Source organism: Scyliorhinus torazame, chromosome 3, assembly GCF_047496885.1.
Source record: "Scyliorhinus torazame isolate Kashiwa2021f chromosome 3, sScyTor2.1, whole genome shotgun sequence".
NCBI lineage: Eukaryota > Metazoa > Chordata > Chondrichthyes > Carcharhiniformes > Scyliorhinidae > Scyliorhinus > Scyliorhinus torazame.
The window spans coordinates 361297982-361312857 of NC_092709.1; the positions used below are offsets into that span (position 1 = coordinate 361297982).

Sequence of the window (14876 nt, forward strand, 5' to 3'; positions counted from 1 at the left end):
ATGGCAGGGGGGTGGGAACCATAATATGAGCTTAGAAGGTGTAATAACTGAAGGGGAAATAGAAAACCAAAATAAAAGAACAACATCACCCTCAGGACTAGCACAACATGTGACAAGTGTGAGAAGGGAAGTGGTCAATGCAGGATTGAGGGTGTTGTACCTTAATACGTGCAGTATATGGAACAAGGTAAATGAGCTTGTTGCGCGCATTGAAATTGAACGGAATGATGTTGTGGGCATCACAGAGACGTGGCTGCTAGGGGATCAGGGCTGGGATCTAAATATCCAAAGATATATGTCATATCGAAAGGACAGACAGTTGGGCAAAGGGGATGTGGTTGCATTGTCAGTAAGGAATGAAGTTAAATCGATAGCAATGAGTGATATAGGATCAGAAGGCAGAGAATCTCTCTGGGTAGAGTTGAGGAATCGCAAAGGTGAAAAGACCCCGATGGGAGTTATGTACAGGCCCCATAGCAGTAGTCAGGATGTGGGGCCGAAAATAAATCAGGAGATAGAAAATATTACAATAATCATGAGGGACTTCAATATGCAGGTGGACTGGGAAAATCAGGTTGGTAGTGGATCCCAAGAAATGGAATTTGTGCAATGTCTATGAGATGGGGTTTTTGGAGCAGCTTGTGAAAGAGCCTACTAGGGAACAGACAATTCTGGATTTGGTGATGTGCAATGAGGCAGTCTTGATTAGGGAACTTGAGGTGAAGGAACCGTAAGGGAGCAGTGACCTGAATATGATAGAATTTACCCTGCAGTTTGAGAGGGAGAAACTGGAATCAGATGTAATGGTGTTACAATTAAATAAGGGTAACTGCAAAGACATGAGGGAGGAGCTGGCCAGAGTCGATTGGAGAAGGAGCCGAGCAGGGAAGACAGTGGAACAGCAATGGCCGGAGTTTTGGGGGTTATTCGGGAGGCACAACAGAAATTCATCCCAAGGAAGAGGAAACTTGCGAAGGGGAGGACAAGGTATCCATGGCTGACGAGGGAAGTCAAGGACAGCATAAAAGCTAAAGAAAAAGCATACAAAGTGGCGAGTATTAGTGGGAAGCCAGAGGATTCGGAAGTCTTTAAAAGCGAGCAGAGGACAATTAAAAAAGCAATAAGGGGGGAGAAGATAAAGTATGAGTGCAAGCTAGCTACTAATATAAAGGATAATTGGAAGAGTTTTTTCAACATATAAAAAGTAGGAGGGGAGCAAAAATGAACATTGGACCACTGGAAAGATTGGCTGGAGAAGTAATAATAGGAAACAAAGAAATGGCAGAGGAACTGAATAGTTACTTTGCATCAGTCTTCACAGTGGAAGACACCAGTGAGATGCCAGAGCTCCAGGAGAACCAGGGGTGAGAGGTGAGTGCAGTGGCCATCACTAAGGAGAAGGATCTGGGGAAACTGAAAGGTCTGAAGGTGGATAAATCACCTGGACCGGATGGACTACACCCCAGGGTTCTAAAAAAGATAGCTGAGGAAATTGTGGAGGCATTGATGGTGATCTTTCAGGAATCACTGGAGGCAGGAAGGGTCCCAGAGGACTGGAAAGTGGCTAATGGAGCACCACTGTTTAAGAAGGGAGGGAGGCAGAAGATGGGAAATTATAGGCCGGTTAGCCTGACTTCGGTCATTGGTAAGTGTGGTAGTATGTATTGGGGGTCATGTGGGACTGGAAGCCCTAATGTCATTGGCTGACAGATCCCGGGTCCTGGTTGGCCGTTGACCTCTAGCTCCGCCCTGAAGGCGGAGTATAAGAAGCCGGAGTCCTCCCCCGCAGGCCATTCTACTATCGAGCTGCGGGGGAACAGACACACTTAATAAAGCCTCATCGACTTCACTCTATTCATATCACGGAGTCTTTGTGCGCTACAATTTATTAAGCGTGCCTAAAAAGGACTATGGAGCTCAGGATCATTCCGGAATGCCTGAGGATCAGCCCCCACGCAGTGAACGCGGCAGCAGCCTTCAAGCACTGGCAGACTTGCTTCGAGGCCTACCTCAGAACGGCCACCGGCCGGGTCACAGAAGACCAAAAACTACAGGTCCTGCACTCGAGGGTGAGCACGGAGATCTTCTCCCTCATCGAAGACTCGGAGGATTTCCAGACGGCGTTCGCAGCACTGAAAAGTCTCTATGTCCGCCCAGTTAACCAAATCTACGCTCGCTACCAGCTCGCGACGAGACGGCAAGGTCCCGGAGAATCGATGGACGAATTCTACGCCACGCTGCTGATTTTGGGACGAGCCTGCAGCTGCCCTTCGGTGAACGCAAATGAACACACGGACATGTTAATGCACGATGCTTTTGTGGCAGGTATGAATTACTCCCAAATCCGCCAAAGACTTCTAGAAAGAGAGTCGCTAGGACTCTCAGAGGCCCGGGCCCTAGCAGCCTCCCTAGACGTGGCTGCGCGTAATACCCGCGCCGACGGCCCCGACCGCGCGGCAGCCCATTGGGCTCCGTACGTACCCGTCGCGACAAACCCACCCTCCCCCCCCGGACACCCCACAGGCTTGCGCGGTTCAGACGGCAAGTCGCACCGGGGCGCCCGCTGCTATTTCTGCAGCCAGGCGAAACACCCCCGGCAGCGCTGCCCGGCCCGCGCAGCAATCTGCAAGAGCTGCGGAAAAAAGGGCCATTTCGCGGTTGTGTGCCTGTCCCGCGAGGTCACCGCTGTCCCGGGAGAACAGGGAGCCCTGCAAGCCGTTTATGCTCCCCACCCGCTGGCGCAGCCGCTCTGGGTCCCGACCACCGCGGTCCCGGGAGAACAGGGAGCCCTGCACGCCGCTTACGCTCCCCAACCCCCCCCCCATGTATGACCCGCCGGCGCTACCACTTTGGGTCCCGACCACCACTCCCCACGGAGAAGAGGGAGTTCTGGCCATCTCTAACGCCCCCCTAACCCCCCCCTCCGCGCTCCACGCCTGACCCGCCGGCGCTACCAACTTGGGTCCCGACCACCGCTGTCCCCGGAGAGGAGGGACCCCCGCGCGATCCTAACGCTCCTCAACCCCCCCAGCGCCCCATGTACGAGCTGCAGACGCCGCCATTTTGGGTTCCGGCCACCACGAGGGGAGGAAGGGCGCCGCCATCTTGGACCACCCCAAACCTCTACGACGCGTGGGGGCGGCCATTTTGTCCACCCCCGCCGCCATCTTGTGACCCCCCAGCCACGTGCGATGTATGGTGGCGGCCATTTTGTTCATCCCGACGCCATCTTGGACGGCAACAACGGACCCCACTCCACTACTACAACCAGGTCTCGCTTCAATTACGCTCGATCAAGCTCGGCCCCGGACACTCCAGACGACGACGACAACGGTGCTAATAAACGGCCACGAGACACCATGCCTAGTCGACTCCGGGAGCACGGAGAGCTTTATCCACCCCGACACGGTAAGACGCTGTTCCTTGACCACCTACCCCAGCGCACAAAAGATTTTCCTAGCTGCAGGATCCCACTCCGTACAGATCCAAGGATTCTGCATAGTTACCCTAACAGTGCAGGGGAGGGAGTTCAAAAACTACAAACTAAACGTCCTTCCCCAACTCTGCACGCCCACCTTACTGGGATTAGACTTCCAATGCAATCTACAGAGCCTTACGTTCAAATTCGGCGGCCCAATACCCCCACTCACTATCTGCGGCCTCGCAACCCTCAAGGTGCAACCCCCGTCCTTGTTTGCGAACCTCACCCCGGATTGCAAACCCGTCGCCACTAGGAGCAGACGGTACAGCGCCCAGGACCGGACCTTCATCCGGTCCGAAGTCCAGCGGCTACTAAAGGAGGGCATAATCCAGGCTAGCAATAGTCCCTGGAGAGCGCTGGTGGTAGCAGTGAAGACAGGGGAGAAACAAAGGATGGTCATAGACTATAGCCAGACCATCAATAGGTACACACAACTAGACGCGTACCCTCTCCCCCGCATATCTGACATGGTCAATCGGATTGCCCAATATAAAGTCTTCTCCACCGTGGACCTCAAGTCTGCCTACCATCAGCTCCCCATCCGCCCAAGTGACCGCAAGTACACGGCCTTCGAGGCAGACGGGCGATTATACCATTTCTAAGGGTCCCATTTGGCGTCACAAACGGGGTCTCGGTCTTCCAACGGGAGATGGACCGAATGGTTGATCAACATGGGTTGCAGGCCACGTTCCCGTATCTCGACAATGTAACCATCTGCGGCCATGACCAGCAGGACCACGACGCCAACCTCCAAAAATTCCTCCAGACCGCCAAAGCCTTGAACCTCACGTACAACGAGGACAAGTGCGTTTTTAGCACCAATCGGCTAGCCATTCTGGGCTACGTAGTGCGCAATGGGATAATAGGCCCCGTCCCCGAACGTATGCGCGCCCTCATGAAATTCCCACTCCCGCACTGCCCAAAAGCCCTGAAACGCTGCCTGGGGTTCTTTTCATACTATGCCCAGTGGGTCCCCCAGTACGCAGACAAGGCCCGCCCCCTAATACAGACCACGACCTTCCCTCTGTCGACAGAGGCTTGCCAGGCCTTCAGCCGCATCAAAGCGGATATCGCAAAGGCCACGAGGCGCGCCATCGACGAGTCCCTCCCCTTCCAGGTCGAGAGCGACACCTCCGACGTAGCTCTAGCGGCCACCCTTAACCAAGCGGGCAGACCCGTGGCCTTTTTCTCCCGGACCCTCCACGCCTCAGAAATCCGCCACTCCTCAGTGGAAAAGGAAGCCCAAGCCATAGTGGGAGCTGTGCGACATTGGAAGCATTACCTGGCCGGCAGGAGATTCACTCTCCTCACTGACCAACGGTCGGTAGCCTTCATGTTCGATAATGCACTGCGGGGCAAAATCAAAAACGACAAGATCTTAAGGTGGAGGATCGAGCTCTCCACCTTCAACTACGAGATCTTGTATCGTCCCGGAAAGCTGAACGAGCCGTCCGATGCCCTATCCCGCGGCACATGTGCCAACGCACAAATTAACCGCCTCCAAACCCTCCACGAGGACCTCTGCCACCCGGGGGGTCACTCGGTTTTTCCACTTCATTAAGTCCCGCAATCTCCCATACTCTTTAGAGGAGGTCCGTACAGTCACAAGGGACTGCCACATCTGCGCGGAATGCAAACCGCATTTTTTCAGGCCGGATGGTGCGCACCTGATTAAGGCTTCCCGCCCCTTTGAACGCCTTAGTCTCGATTTCAAAGGGCCCCTCCCCTCCACCGACCGCAACACATATTTTCTTAATGTCGTGGATGAATACTCCCGCTTCCCATTCGCCATTCCCTGCCCTGACATGACAGCGGCCACAGTCATTAAAGCCCTGAACACCATCTTCACACTGTTCGGTTGCCCCGCATACGTCCACAGCGACAGGGGGTCTTTCATGAGTGACGAGCTGCACCAGTTCCTGCTCAGTAAGGGCATAGCCTCAAGCAGGACGACCAGCTACAACCCCCGGGGGTACGGGCAAGTAGAGAGGGAGAACGGCACGGTCTGGAAGACCGTCCTACTGGCCCTACGGTCCAGGGACCTCCCAGTTTCACGGTGGCAGGAGGTCCTCCCGGATGCTCTCCACTCCATCCGGTCGTTATTATGTACGAGCACTAATCAAACGCCTCATGAGCGTCTCCCTGTCTTCCCTAGGAGGTCCTCCTCTGGAACGTCGCTGCCGACCAGGCTGGCGGCCCCAGGACCCATCTTGCTCCGAAAGCATGTGCGGGCACATAAGGCGGACCCGTTGGTCGAAAGGGTTCACCTCCTCCACGCGAACCCGCAGTACGCTTACGTGGAGTACCCCGACGGCCGACAGGACACGGTCTCCCTGCGGGATCTGGCGCCCGCCGGCAACACACACACCCCCCCGACACCATCACCCAACCCCCCCCTTCCTGCCACCGCGGCACCCCGCGACCGCCCCCTTCCCAGGAGGATCGGTTCCCCTCCCCTCAGGCCCGACCAAGAATAAAGCCCAAGCTGAAACCGTAAGGCTCCCGGAGACGACAACACCGGTACAAGCACCACCACCACCACCGGGGCCGATGCGATCGACACGGACGACCAGACCGCCCGACCGACTCGTGGCGTCGACCTAAATCAAAATATGGACTTTTCACAAGAACATTTTGCTTTTCGCCCTATACCCTCTGTAAATAGTTGAAACAGGACAAAATTGTACAATACTGTATTGCCATGTGAATGTTTTTTTCCTCCCAGGACCAGCCCTGTAAACCCTAACCACCATACGAAGCATCACCCCGCCGGGTTCATTTTTGACAAGGGGTGAATGTGGTAGTATGTATTGGGGGTCATGTGGGACTGGAAACCCTAATGTCATTGGCTGACAGATCCCGGGTCCTGGTTGGCCGTTGACCTCTAGCTCCGCCCTGAAGGTGGAGTATAAGAAGCCGGAGTCCTCCCCGCAGGCCATTCTACTATCGAGCTGCGGGGGAACAGACACGCTTAATAAAGCCTCATCGACTTCACTCTATTCGTCTCACGGAGTCTTTGTGCGCTACAGTAAGATTTTAGAGTCCATTATTAAAGATGAGATCGCGGAGTATTTGGAAGTGCATGGTAAAATAGGATTGAGTCAGCACAGCTTTGTCAAAGGGAGGTCATGTCTGACAAATCTGTTAGAGTTCTTTGAGGAGGTAACAAGGAAGTTAGACAAAGGAGAACCAGTGGACGTGATTTATTTAGATTTCCAGAAGGCCTTTGACAAGGTACCGCATAGGAGATTGTTAAATAAGTTAAGAGCCCATGGCGTTAAGGGTAAGATCCTGGCATGGATGACTGGCAGAAGGGAGAGAGTGGGGATAAAGGGGTCAGAGTCTTTTGTTAAAATGGCAAGCAACAGGAAGGTCCGGGTCCTGAATGCGCACAGACCGAAGATGCTCAGCAAAGTGATCACCCAGTCTGCGTTTGGTCTCTCCGATATAGAGGAGACCACATTGGGAGCAGCGAATGCAAGAGACCAAATTGGAAGAGATGCAAGTGAAACGCTGCTTAACCTGGAATGAGTGTTAACCTCTTCCATGCTTAACATCCCAGGCCCAAAACACTCAAAACCCTGCTCCCAGGCCCACATGTCTGTCCTTGGCCTGCTGCAATGTTCCAGTGAAGCTCAACGCAAACTGGAGGAACAACATCTCATCTTCCGGTTAGGCACACTTAGCCTTCCAGTCTCAACATCAAATTTCACAACTTCAGATGCTTAGCTCTACCCCACCTGACCCATTTATTTTCATGTCATTTCAACTGAGCCTTACCATTTCTTTCTTTCTTGTCTTTCTTAGTTTATATTTTAACACCCCCCCCCCCATCTTATCCAGTTTTCCTTACCCCTACTCCCCTTTGCTTCCCCCTTCCCCTCCCCCCACATCTCCATCAGTCACAGTTTACCTCTGATGTTAGTTTCTCTGCTGACTGGCCTCTCACACCTTTTGTTCTCTCTGGGACTGCCATTAGCACTCTTTCCCCTTGCTTTCTGTGGCCGTTAGCACCCGGTTTCCCTGGGCTTCTCTGGCTATGACTCATCTTTCATTCTCACTCCACAGTATAAATATTCCCCACTTTCTCTGTCTGTTAGCTTTGACAAAGAGTTATTGGACTCGAAACGTTCGCTCTTTTCTCTCCCTACAGATGCTGTCAGACCTGCTGAGACTTTCCAGCATTTTCTCTTTCTTTTTTTCTCTTTCGTTTCAGATTCCAGAATCCGCAGTAATTTGCTTTTACTGAATCGGTTAGAATTATATTTTCTGGAGTTCAGAAGAATGAGGGGGAATCTCATAGAAACCTATAAAATGTTAACAGGACTGGACAGGGTAGATGCAGGAAGGATGTTCCCGATGGTGGGGGTTTCCAGAACCAGGGGGCACAGTCTGAGGATACGGGATAGACCATTTAGGACAGAGATGAGGAGGAATTTCTTCACCCAGAAAGTGGTCGGCCTGTGGAATTCATTACCACAGGAAGTAATTGAGTCTGCGGCCATCAAATATGGCCACCCGCAAAGGATAATCGGAATTGTGGTCAAGTTGGAACACAGACAGTACACAGTATTGTGCAAAGGAAAACCAGGCCGAACTGAAACTTGCACCTGTTAAAGGTCAATCACCGATTTCCCAGGACAATAGACTCAAATCAAGGAATAGCAACAGTAGCAGACTCACCGGCGCCGCTTCCCCTTATTTGGAAAGGCATACATACTTGGGACAATGGTAACTAGGACCCTCCGAGCCATCGAGGTACCCGCCTCTAATTGGCCAGAATCGATTAGGGTGATCGAGACCCTATTGATCCATTAGATCCTGAGTTAGTGCCACCAAAAAGGGCACGAAAAAGGAGAAGGATAAGAGACACTGCGCAACTGGGGTTTGGTCTCTTTTGTGACCGGCTTGTGCCCACACCAACTGCAGCATAACGACCAGCCAAGTTCAAGACCCGTGATCGCTACCTGAGAGAGACGAGCCGCAGCCGAGGCGAGCCTGACGATTTCCAGCCGACACACGTGGAGATTCAGATAAAGGCGTTATCTACCCGCACAGAGCCGGTCACCCAGAAGTTAAGTAAAGGTCATCTTAGTTGATAGGTGTAATTTAATGCGTAGCCGCGTGTATCATTGCACAGAGAGAAAGGTCTTGTGTTTAATAATTATCTGTCTTTTGAACTAAGATACTGGTTGTGTGGCCATTCGGTCAATACAAGAAACAGACTCGCAGCTTGTGGTTATTAATAAAGATAGCCGCAAGTCCAAAACATTGTATGGTTTCAAGAAGCAGTTAGATCTAGCATTGGGGAGAATGGGATCAAAGGATATGGGGGAAAGTTGGATTAAGCTATTGAGTTGGATGATCAACCATTATCATAATGAATGATGGAGCAGGCTTCAAGGGTCGAATTGCCTCCTCCTATTTTTTCTATGTTTCTATGACTGGACAATGTTCAGCACCCTTTACGACTCCTCAGATAATAAAGCAGTCCATGTCCAAATGCAGCAAGACCTGAACAATATCCAGGCTTGGGCTGACAAGTGGCAAGTTACATTTGCGCCACACAAGTGCAAAATGACCATCTCCAATAAGAGAGGATCTAACCATCGCCCCTTGACGTTCAATGGCATCACCATCGCTGAATTCCCCACAATCAACAACCTGGGGCTGGCCATTAACCAGAAACTGAACTGGACTCGCCATATAAAAACTGCAGCTACAAAAACATGTCAGGGGCACAAGTCATGAGTGTTATGGAATACTGGCCCGTTGCTTCGACGAGCACAGTTCCAACAACACTGACAATGCTTGACATCATTCAGGGCAAAGCTGCCCACTTGATTGGCACCCTAAACAGAAGCATTCTCTCTATTACCGACACAGAGGTGTAACATGTGTACAATCTACAAGATGCACTGAATGGCCTCCTCCTGATTATATTTCTTTTGTGCTTCTGTTTTGAAAAACACCAGTCAATCTCAACTTGAGTAGAAGAGCTGCAATTTAGGGTGGAACATCACAGATAATTTTGGACATGCACTTTTCCTGACCACCACCCATTAGGTGAGTTTGGCATTGTGTTGCTATGCCAGCAAGTGATTCACTAGGAATTCCGCCAGAACCCAGATAGATTTACACCGTATAAACCTTCTTGAAACAGATTTTGTGCCCACTACAGGAGCTACCACAGACTGCAGTATGTACCACAGTGGTCGATTCTTCTGAGCCTTTAGCATTCCTTTTTTCAACAGAAGATTGCTTCTCTGATTGCCTCAGTCAGGTGCTCCAAATCTACTTAAATCCTTCAAATTTTATCCATTTCATTTGATTTTGTAAATTTTCATCAAACTCCTGCACATGTCATTCACAATCTGACCTGTTTTCCACAACTATCAACAGTCTTTATTTCTCACCCTCGCACTTCTGCCATGATGCAACCAGCCCTTTTGTCTGCACACACACATTTTGGAGTTGGGAAATCATGGTCTATTCCAAGGTTGTGTCCAATTCCATGAGCTAAATTAGAAGCAATGCCCAAACTTTCAGCAGCAGTGTCCTAGGAAAACAAGAACAAACAATTATTGAAATAAAAAAGAACTAGTTGGAAAGAGTCCCCGAAGTTAGTTGTGGTATAAGGAATAGCAGTTTTCCTTTGCAGTCGGGGAACAGGAGGATGGCTCCATTCCTGCACCATGTGCCTCCTATTCTGCAAGGAGCCTCTCGCAGTTTCCCGTAGTGGGAGACTCTTATCCCGCAGGTGACTCCTTTCCTACGTGGAACCTCTTTTCCCACAGGAATGTGAGGGAAATTGTTTCAAAAGTTATCCAAGCAGTTGTTCAAAAGGCTGAACCCACACACCCTCGTTGTGGAACAGCACGTTAAAAATAAGAAAAGTAAATCTAATATTGATTAATCTAATAATAATTGATGCACGTGGTCAATGCTGGATCACACCATACTGCAACAACTACGCTTTGGTATGTATTTAAAACTAAAGACCTTAACTAAATTGTTCACCCCAGTCATTGTATAAAGATTGAATAAAGATTGACATAAGCTTCTTTTAGCAAAGATATGTTGGACTTTAAGAGGGTACAATGTAGAGAGGGTCAGTTTAGCTCACTTGGCGAAACGGCTGGTTTGTGAATGCAGAGCGAGGCCAGCAGCGTGGGTTCAATTCCTGTCCCGGCTGAGATTATCTATGAAGGCCCCGCCTTCTCAACCTTCGCCCTCGTCTGAGGTGTGGTTAAATCACCACCGGTAAGCTTGCCCCCTCAAAGGAGGAAGCAGCCTCTGGTCATCTGGAACTATAGCAATTTTAGAGTGCAGATTAACCAGACCTTAAAATCTTCAAATGAGTTAGACAATCAAACATCAGTTTTTGTTGCTGTATTGATTACAGCAAATGGTCAGAGAAAACTTACACAGGTATGTAAAAACTCCCTGTGAAGTAGGAATAATCACTAGTGTTACACTTATCTTTTCCATTAACATCAACAGTGGAATATCCACAATGGAAGGGAGAGTAACACAAGAATATAATGCACAGACACAGATGCTAACTCCTGTAGGAGTCCATGCATCCTGAGTTGGCCATTCCTACAGCCAGAGACTCCCACAAGTAGAAAATGAAATTGAAGAGTTGACTAATGCTCACCAGAACGATACCTCCTGAGAATTCCGAGGAACACATGGAACCAAATTGGACGAGCTGTTCAGTGATATTATTAAAGCTTCTGCCCCTGAGGAAGAGGGAAAATATACTTGTTAAGAGGAAGGATGCCGGTTACTAAGGATGTTATAAGTCCAAAGACGTGCAGGTTAGGTGGACTGGCCATGATAAATTGCCCTTAGTGACCAACAAAAGGTTAGGAGGGGTTATTGGGTTACGGGGATAGGGTGTAAGTGAGGGCTTAAGTGGGTTGGTGCAGACTCGATGGGCTGAATGGCCTCCTTCTGCACTGTATGTTCTCTGTTCTATGTTATAGGATAAATGGAAATTGGTTTACACTTTCACACATCACAATATGACTTTATCAATATCTAAATGTTGGTCAGTTAATACGCATGGAGATGTAACCCATTTCTGACTTATTATGGATGATTACACCACTTATGTGTCAAAGAACAAAGAACAAAGAAATGTACAGCACAGGAACAGGCCCTTCGGCCCTCCAAGCCCGTGCCGACCATGCTGCCCGACTAAACTACAATCTTCTACACTTCCTGGGTCCGTATCCCTCTATTCCCATCCTATTCATGTATTTGTCAAGATGCCCCTTAAATGTCCCTATCGTCCCTGCTTCCACTACCTCCTCCGGTAGCGAGTTCCAGGCACCCACTACCCTCTGTGTAAAAAACATGCCTCGTACATCTCTAAACCTTGCCCCTCTCACCTTAAACCTATGCCCCCTAGTAATTGACCCCTCTACCCTGGGGAAAAGCCTCTGACTATCCACTCTGTCTATGCCCCTCATAATTTTGTAGACCTCTATCAGGTCTCCCCTCAACCTCCTTCGTTCCAGTGAGAACAAACCGAGTTTATTCAACCGCTCCTCATAGCTAATGCCCTCCATACCAGGCAAAATTCTGGTATATATGCAGGTGTGCAAGATAATCAATAAGGAATGATAAAATATTATTTTGCTATCAAAGTCAATTCTGTTTCCATGAATACATTTGCAAATGGCAATACAATTTATACATGGTCCGAGGAAATGGGAAAGGAGCTGGAGAAGTGGACATTGTAAGTATTTTCTTTTGTTTTCCGGCGTCCCGGGTGGCCATGTGTGCAGAAGGTGTGTCCAAATGCAGCTTCTAGCTAACCGTATGTCAGAGCTGGAGCTGTGGGTGGACTCACTGTGGAGTATCCGTGGTGCTGAGGAAGTTGAGGATAGCACAATTAGCGAGGTGGGAACACCGAAGGTGAGGATAGCTCAGGCGGAAAGGGAATGGGTGACCATCAGGAACAGTAAAAGACTCAGGAATATGTGCAGGGGTCCCGTGTGGTCATCAACCTGTTAAACAGATATACCGCTTTGGATACTGTTGGGGGGAATGGCCTCTCAGGGGAAAACAGCAGCAGCAAAATCCACAGCACCGTCGGTGGCTCTGCAGCTCAGTCGGGTGGGATAAAAATGAGTGGCAGGGCCATAGTGATAGGGGATTCAATAGTTAGGGGACAGACAAGACGCTTCTGTGATCGCAAACGTGAACAACGTGTTGCCTCCCTGGTGCCAGGATCCGGGGTGGCACGGTGAGGGTATTCTGGGGAGGGTAGGTGAACAGCCAGCGGCCGTGATACACATTGCTACCAACAACAGAGGTAAACTAAAGGATGAGGAGCTGCAAACCGAGTGCAGAAAGTTTGAAGATAAACTAAAATTCAGGACCTCAAATGTAGCAATCTCAGAATTATAGAACATAGAACATAGAATACAGCGCAGTACAGGCCCTTCGGCCCACGATGTTGCACCGAAACAAAAGCCATCTAACCTACACTATGCCATTATCATCCATATGTTTATCCAATAAACTTTTAAATGCCCTCAATGTTGGCGAGTTCACTACTGTAGCAGGTAGGGCATTCCACGGTCTCACTACTCTTTGCGTAAAGAACCTACCTCTGACCTCTGTCCTATATCTATTACCCCTCAGTTTAAAGTTATGTCCCCTCGTGCCAGCCATATCCATCCGCGGGAGAAGGCTCTCACTGTCCACCCTATCCAACCCCCTGATCATTTTGTATGCCTCTATTAAGTCTCCTCTTAACCTTCTTCTCTCCAACGAAAACAACCTCAAGTCCATCAGCCTTTCCTCATAAGATTTTCCCTCCATACCAGGCAACATCCTGGTAAATCTCCTCTGCACCCGCTCCAAAGCCTCCACGTCCTTCCTATAATGCGGTGACCAGAACTGTACGCAATACTCTAAATGCGGCCGTACCAGAGTTCTGTACAGCTGCAACATGACCTCCCGACTCCGGAACTCAATCCCTCTACCAATAAAGGCCAACACTCCATAGGCCTTCTTCACAACCCTATCAACCTGGGTGGCAACTTTCAGGGATCTATGTACATGGACACCTAGATCCCTCTGCTCATCCACACTTTCAAGAACTTTACCATTAGCCAAATATTCCGCATTCCTGTTATTCCTTCCAAAGTGAATCACCTCACACTTCTCTACATTAAACTCCATTTGCCACCTCTCAGCCCAGCTCTGCAGCTTATCTATTATCCCTCTGTAACCTGCTACATCCTTCCACACTATCGACAACACCACCGACTTTAGTATCGTCTGCAAATTTACTCACCCACCCTTCTGCGCCTTCCTCTAGGTCATTGATAAAAATGACAAACAGCAACGGCCCCAGAACAGATCCTTGTGGTACTCCACTTGTGACTGTACTCCATTCTGAACATTTCCCATCAACCACCACCCTCTGTCTTCTTTCAGCTAGCCAATTTCTGATCCACATCTCTAAATCACCCTCAATCCCCAGCCTACGTATTTTTTGCAATAGCCTACCGTGGGGAACCTTATCAAACGCTTTGATGAAATCCATATACACCACATCAACTGCTCTACCCTCGTCTACCTGTTCAGTCACCTTCTCAAAGAACTCAATAAGGTTTGTGAGGCATGACCTACCCTTCACAAAGCCATGCTGACTATCCCTGATCATATTATTCCTATCTAGATGATTATAAATCTTGTCTCTTATAATCCCCTCCAAGACTTTACCCACTACAGACGTGAGGCTCACCGGTCTATAGTTTCCGGGGTTGACTCTGCTCCCCTTTTTGAACAAAGGGACCACATTTGCTGTCCTCCAGTCCTCTGGCACTATTCCTGGTACCATGCGTTTGAGAGAGCAGGAATAGGAGGATAGATCAGATGAATACGTGGCTGGAGAGGTGGTTTGCCGGGAGGGATTCAGATTCTTGAGGCACTAGGACCGGTTCTGGGGAAGGTGAGACCTGTACAAACCAGACGGGTTGCACCTGGGCAGAACTGGGGCCAAAGCAAATTACTGCGGATGCTGGAATCTGAAACAACAGAGAAAATGCTGGAAAATCTCAGCAGGTCTGGCAGCATCTGTAGGGAGAGAAAAGAGCTAACGTTTCGAGTCCAATGACTCTTTGTCAGAGCTGGGACCAATGTCTTTCTGGGGGCTTTCGCTGGATCTGTTAGGGAATATTTAAACTAGTGTGGCAGGAGGATGGGATCCCAGGAGTAGGGTTAGATAGGTCATATTCAAGTCAGGAAATTGGAGGTAGAACATTAGCTAGCAATGTAGAAGATCTGGTGACAGACTTGGAATTAATAATAATCTTTGTTATTGTCACAAGTAGGCTTACATTAAGACTGCAATGAAGTTACTGTGAAA

At 49.5% G+C, this 14876-nt stretch overlaps 1 protein-coding gene across 1 annotated transcript in view; it reads right to left on the reverse strand.

Moving 5' to 3' along the window:
- The window catches only part of LOC140409441 (disintegrin and metalloproteinase domain-containing protein 12-like), a 587674-nt gene that overhangs the window by 389455 nt on the left and 183343 nt on the right, over positions 1-14876 (reverse strand). Inside the window, exons 10-11 of the mRNA XM_072497874.1 lie at positions 11142-11226; positions 9898-10040 (exon numbers count right to left, since the gene is read on the reverse strand). Of these exons, the coding sequence (XP_072353975.1) occupies positions 9898-10040; positions 11142-11226 (228 nt within the window). The remainder of the gene's footprint in view (positions 1-9897; positions 10041-11141; positions 11227-14876) is intronic.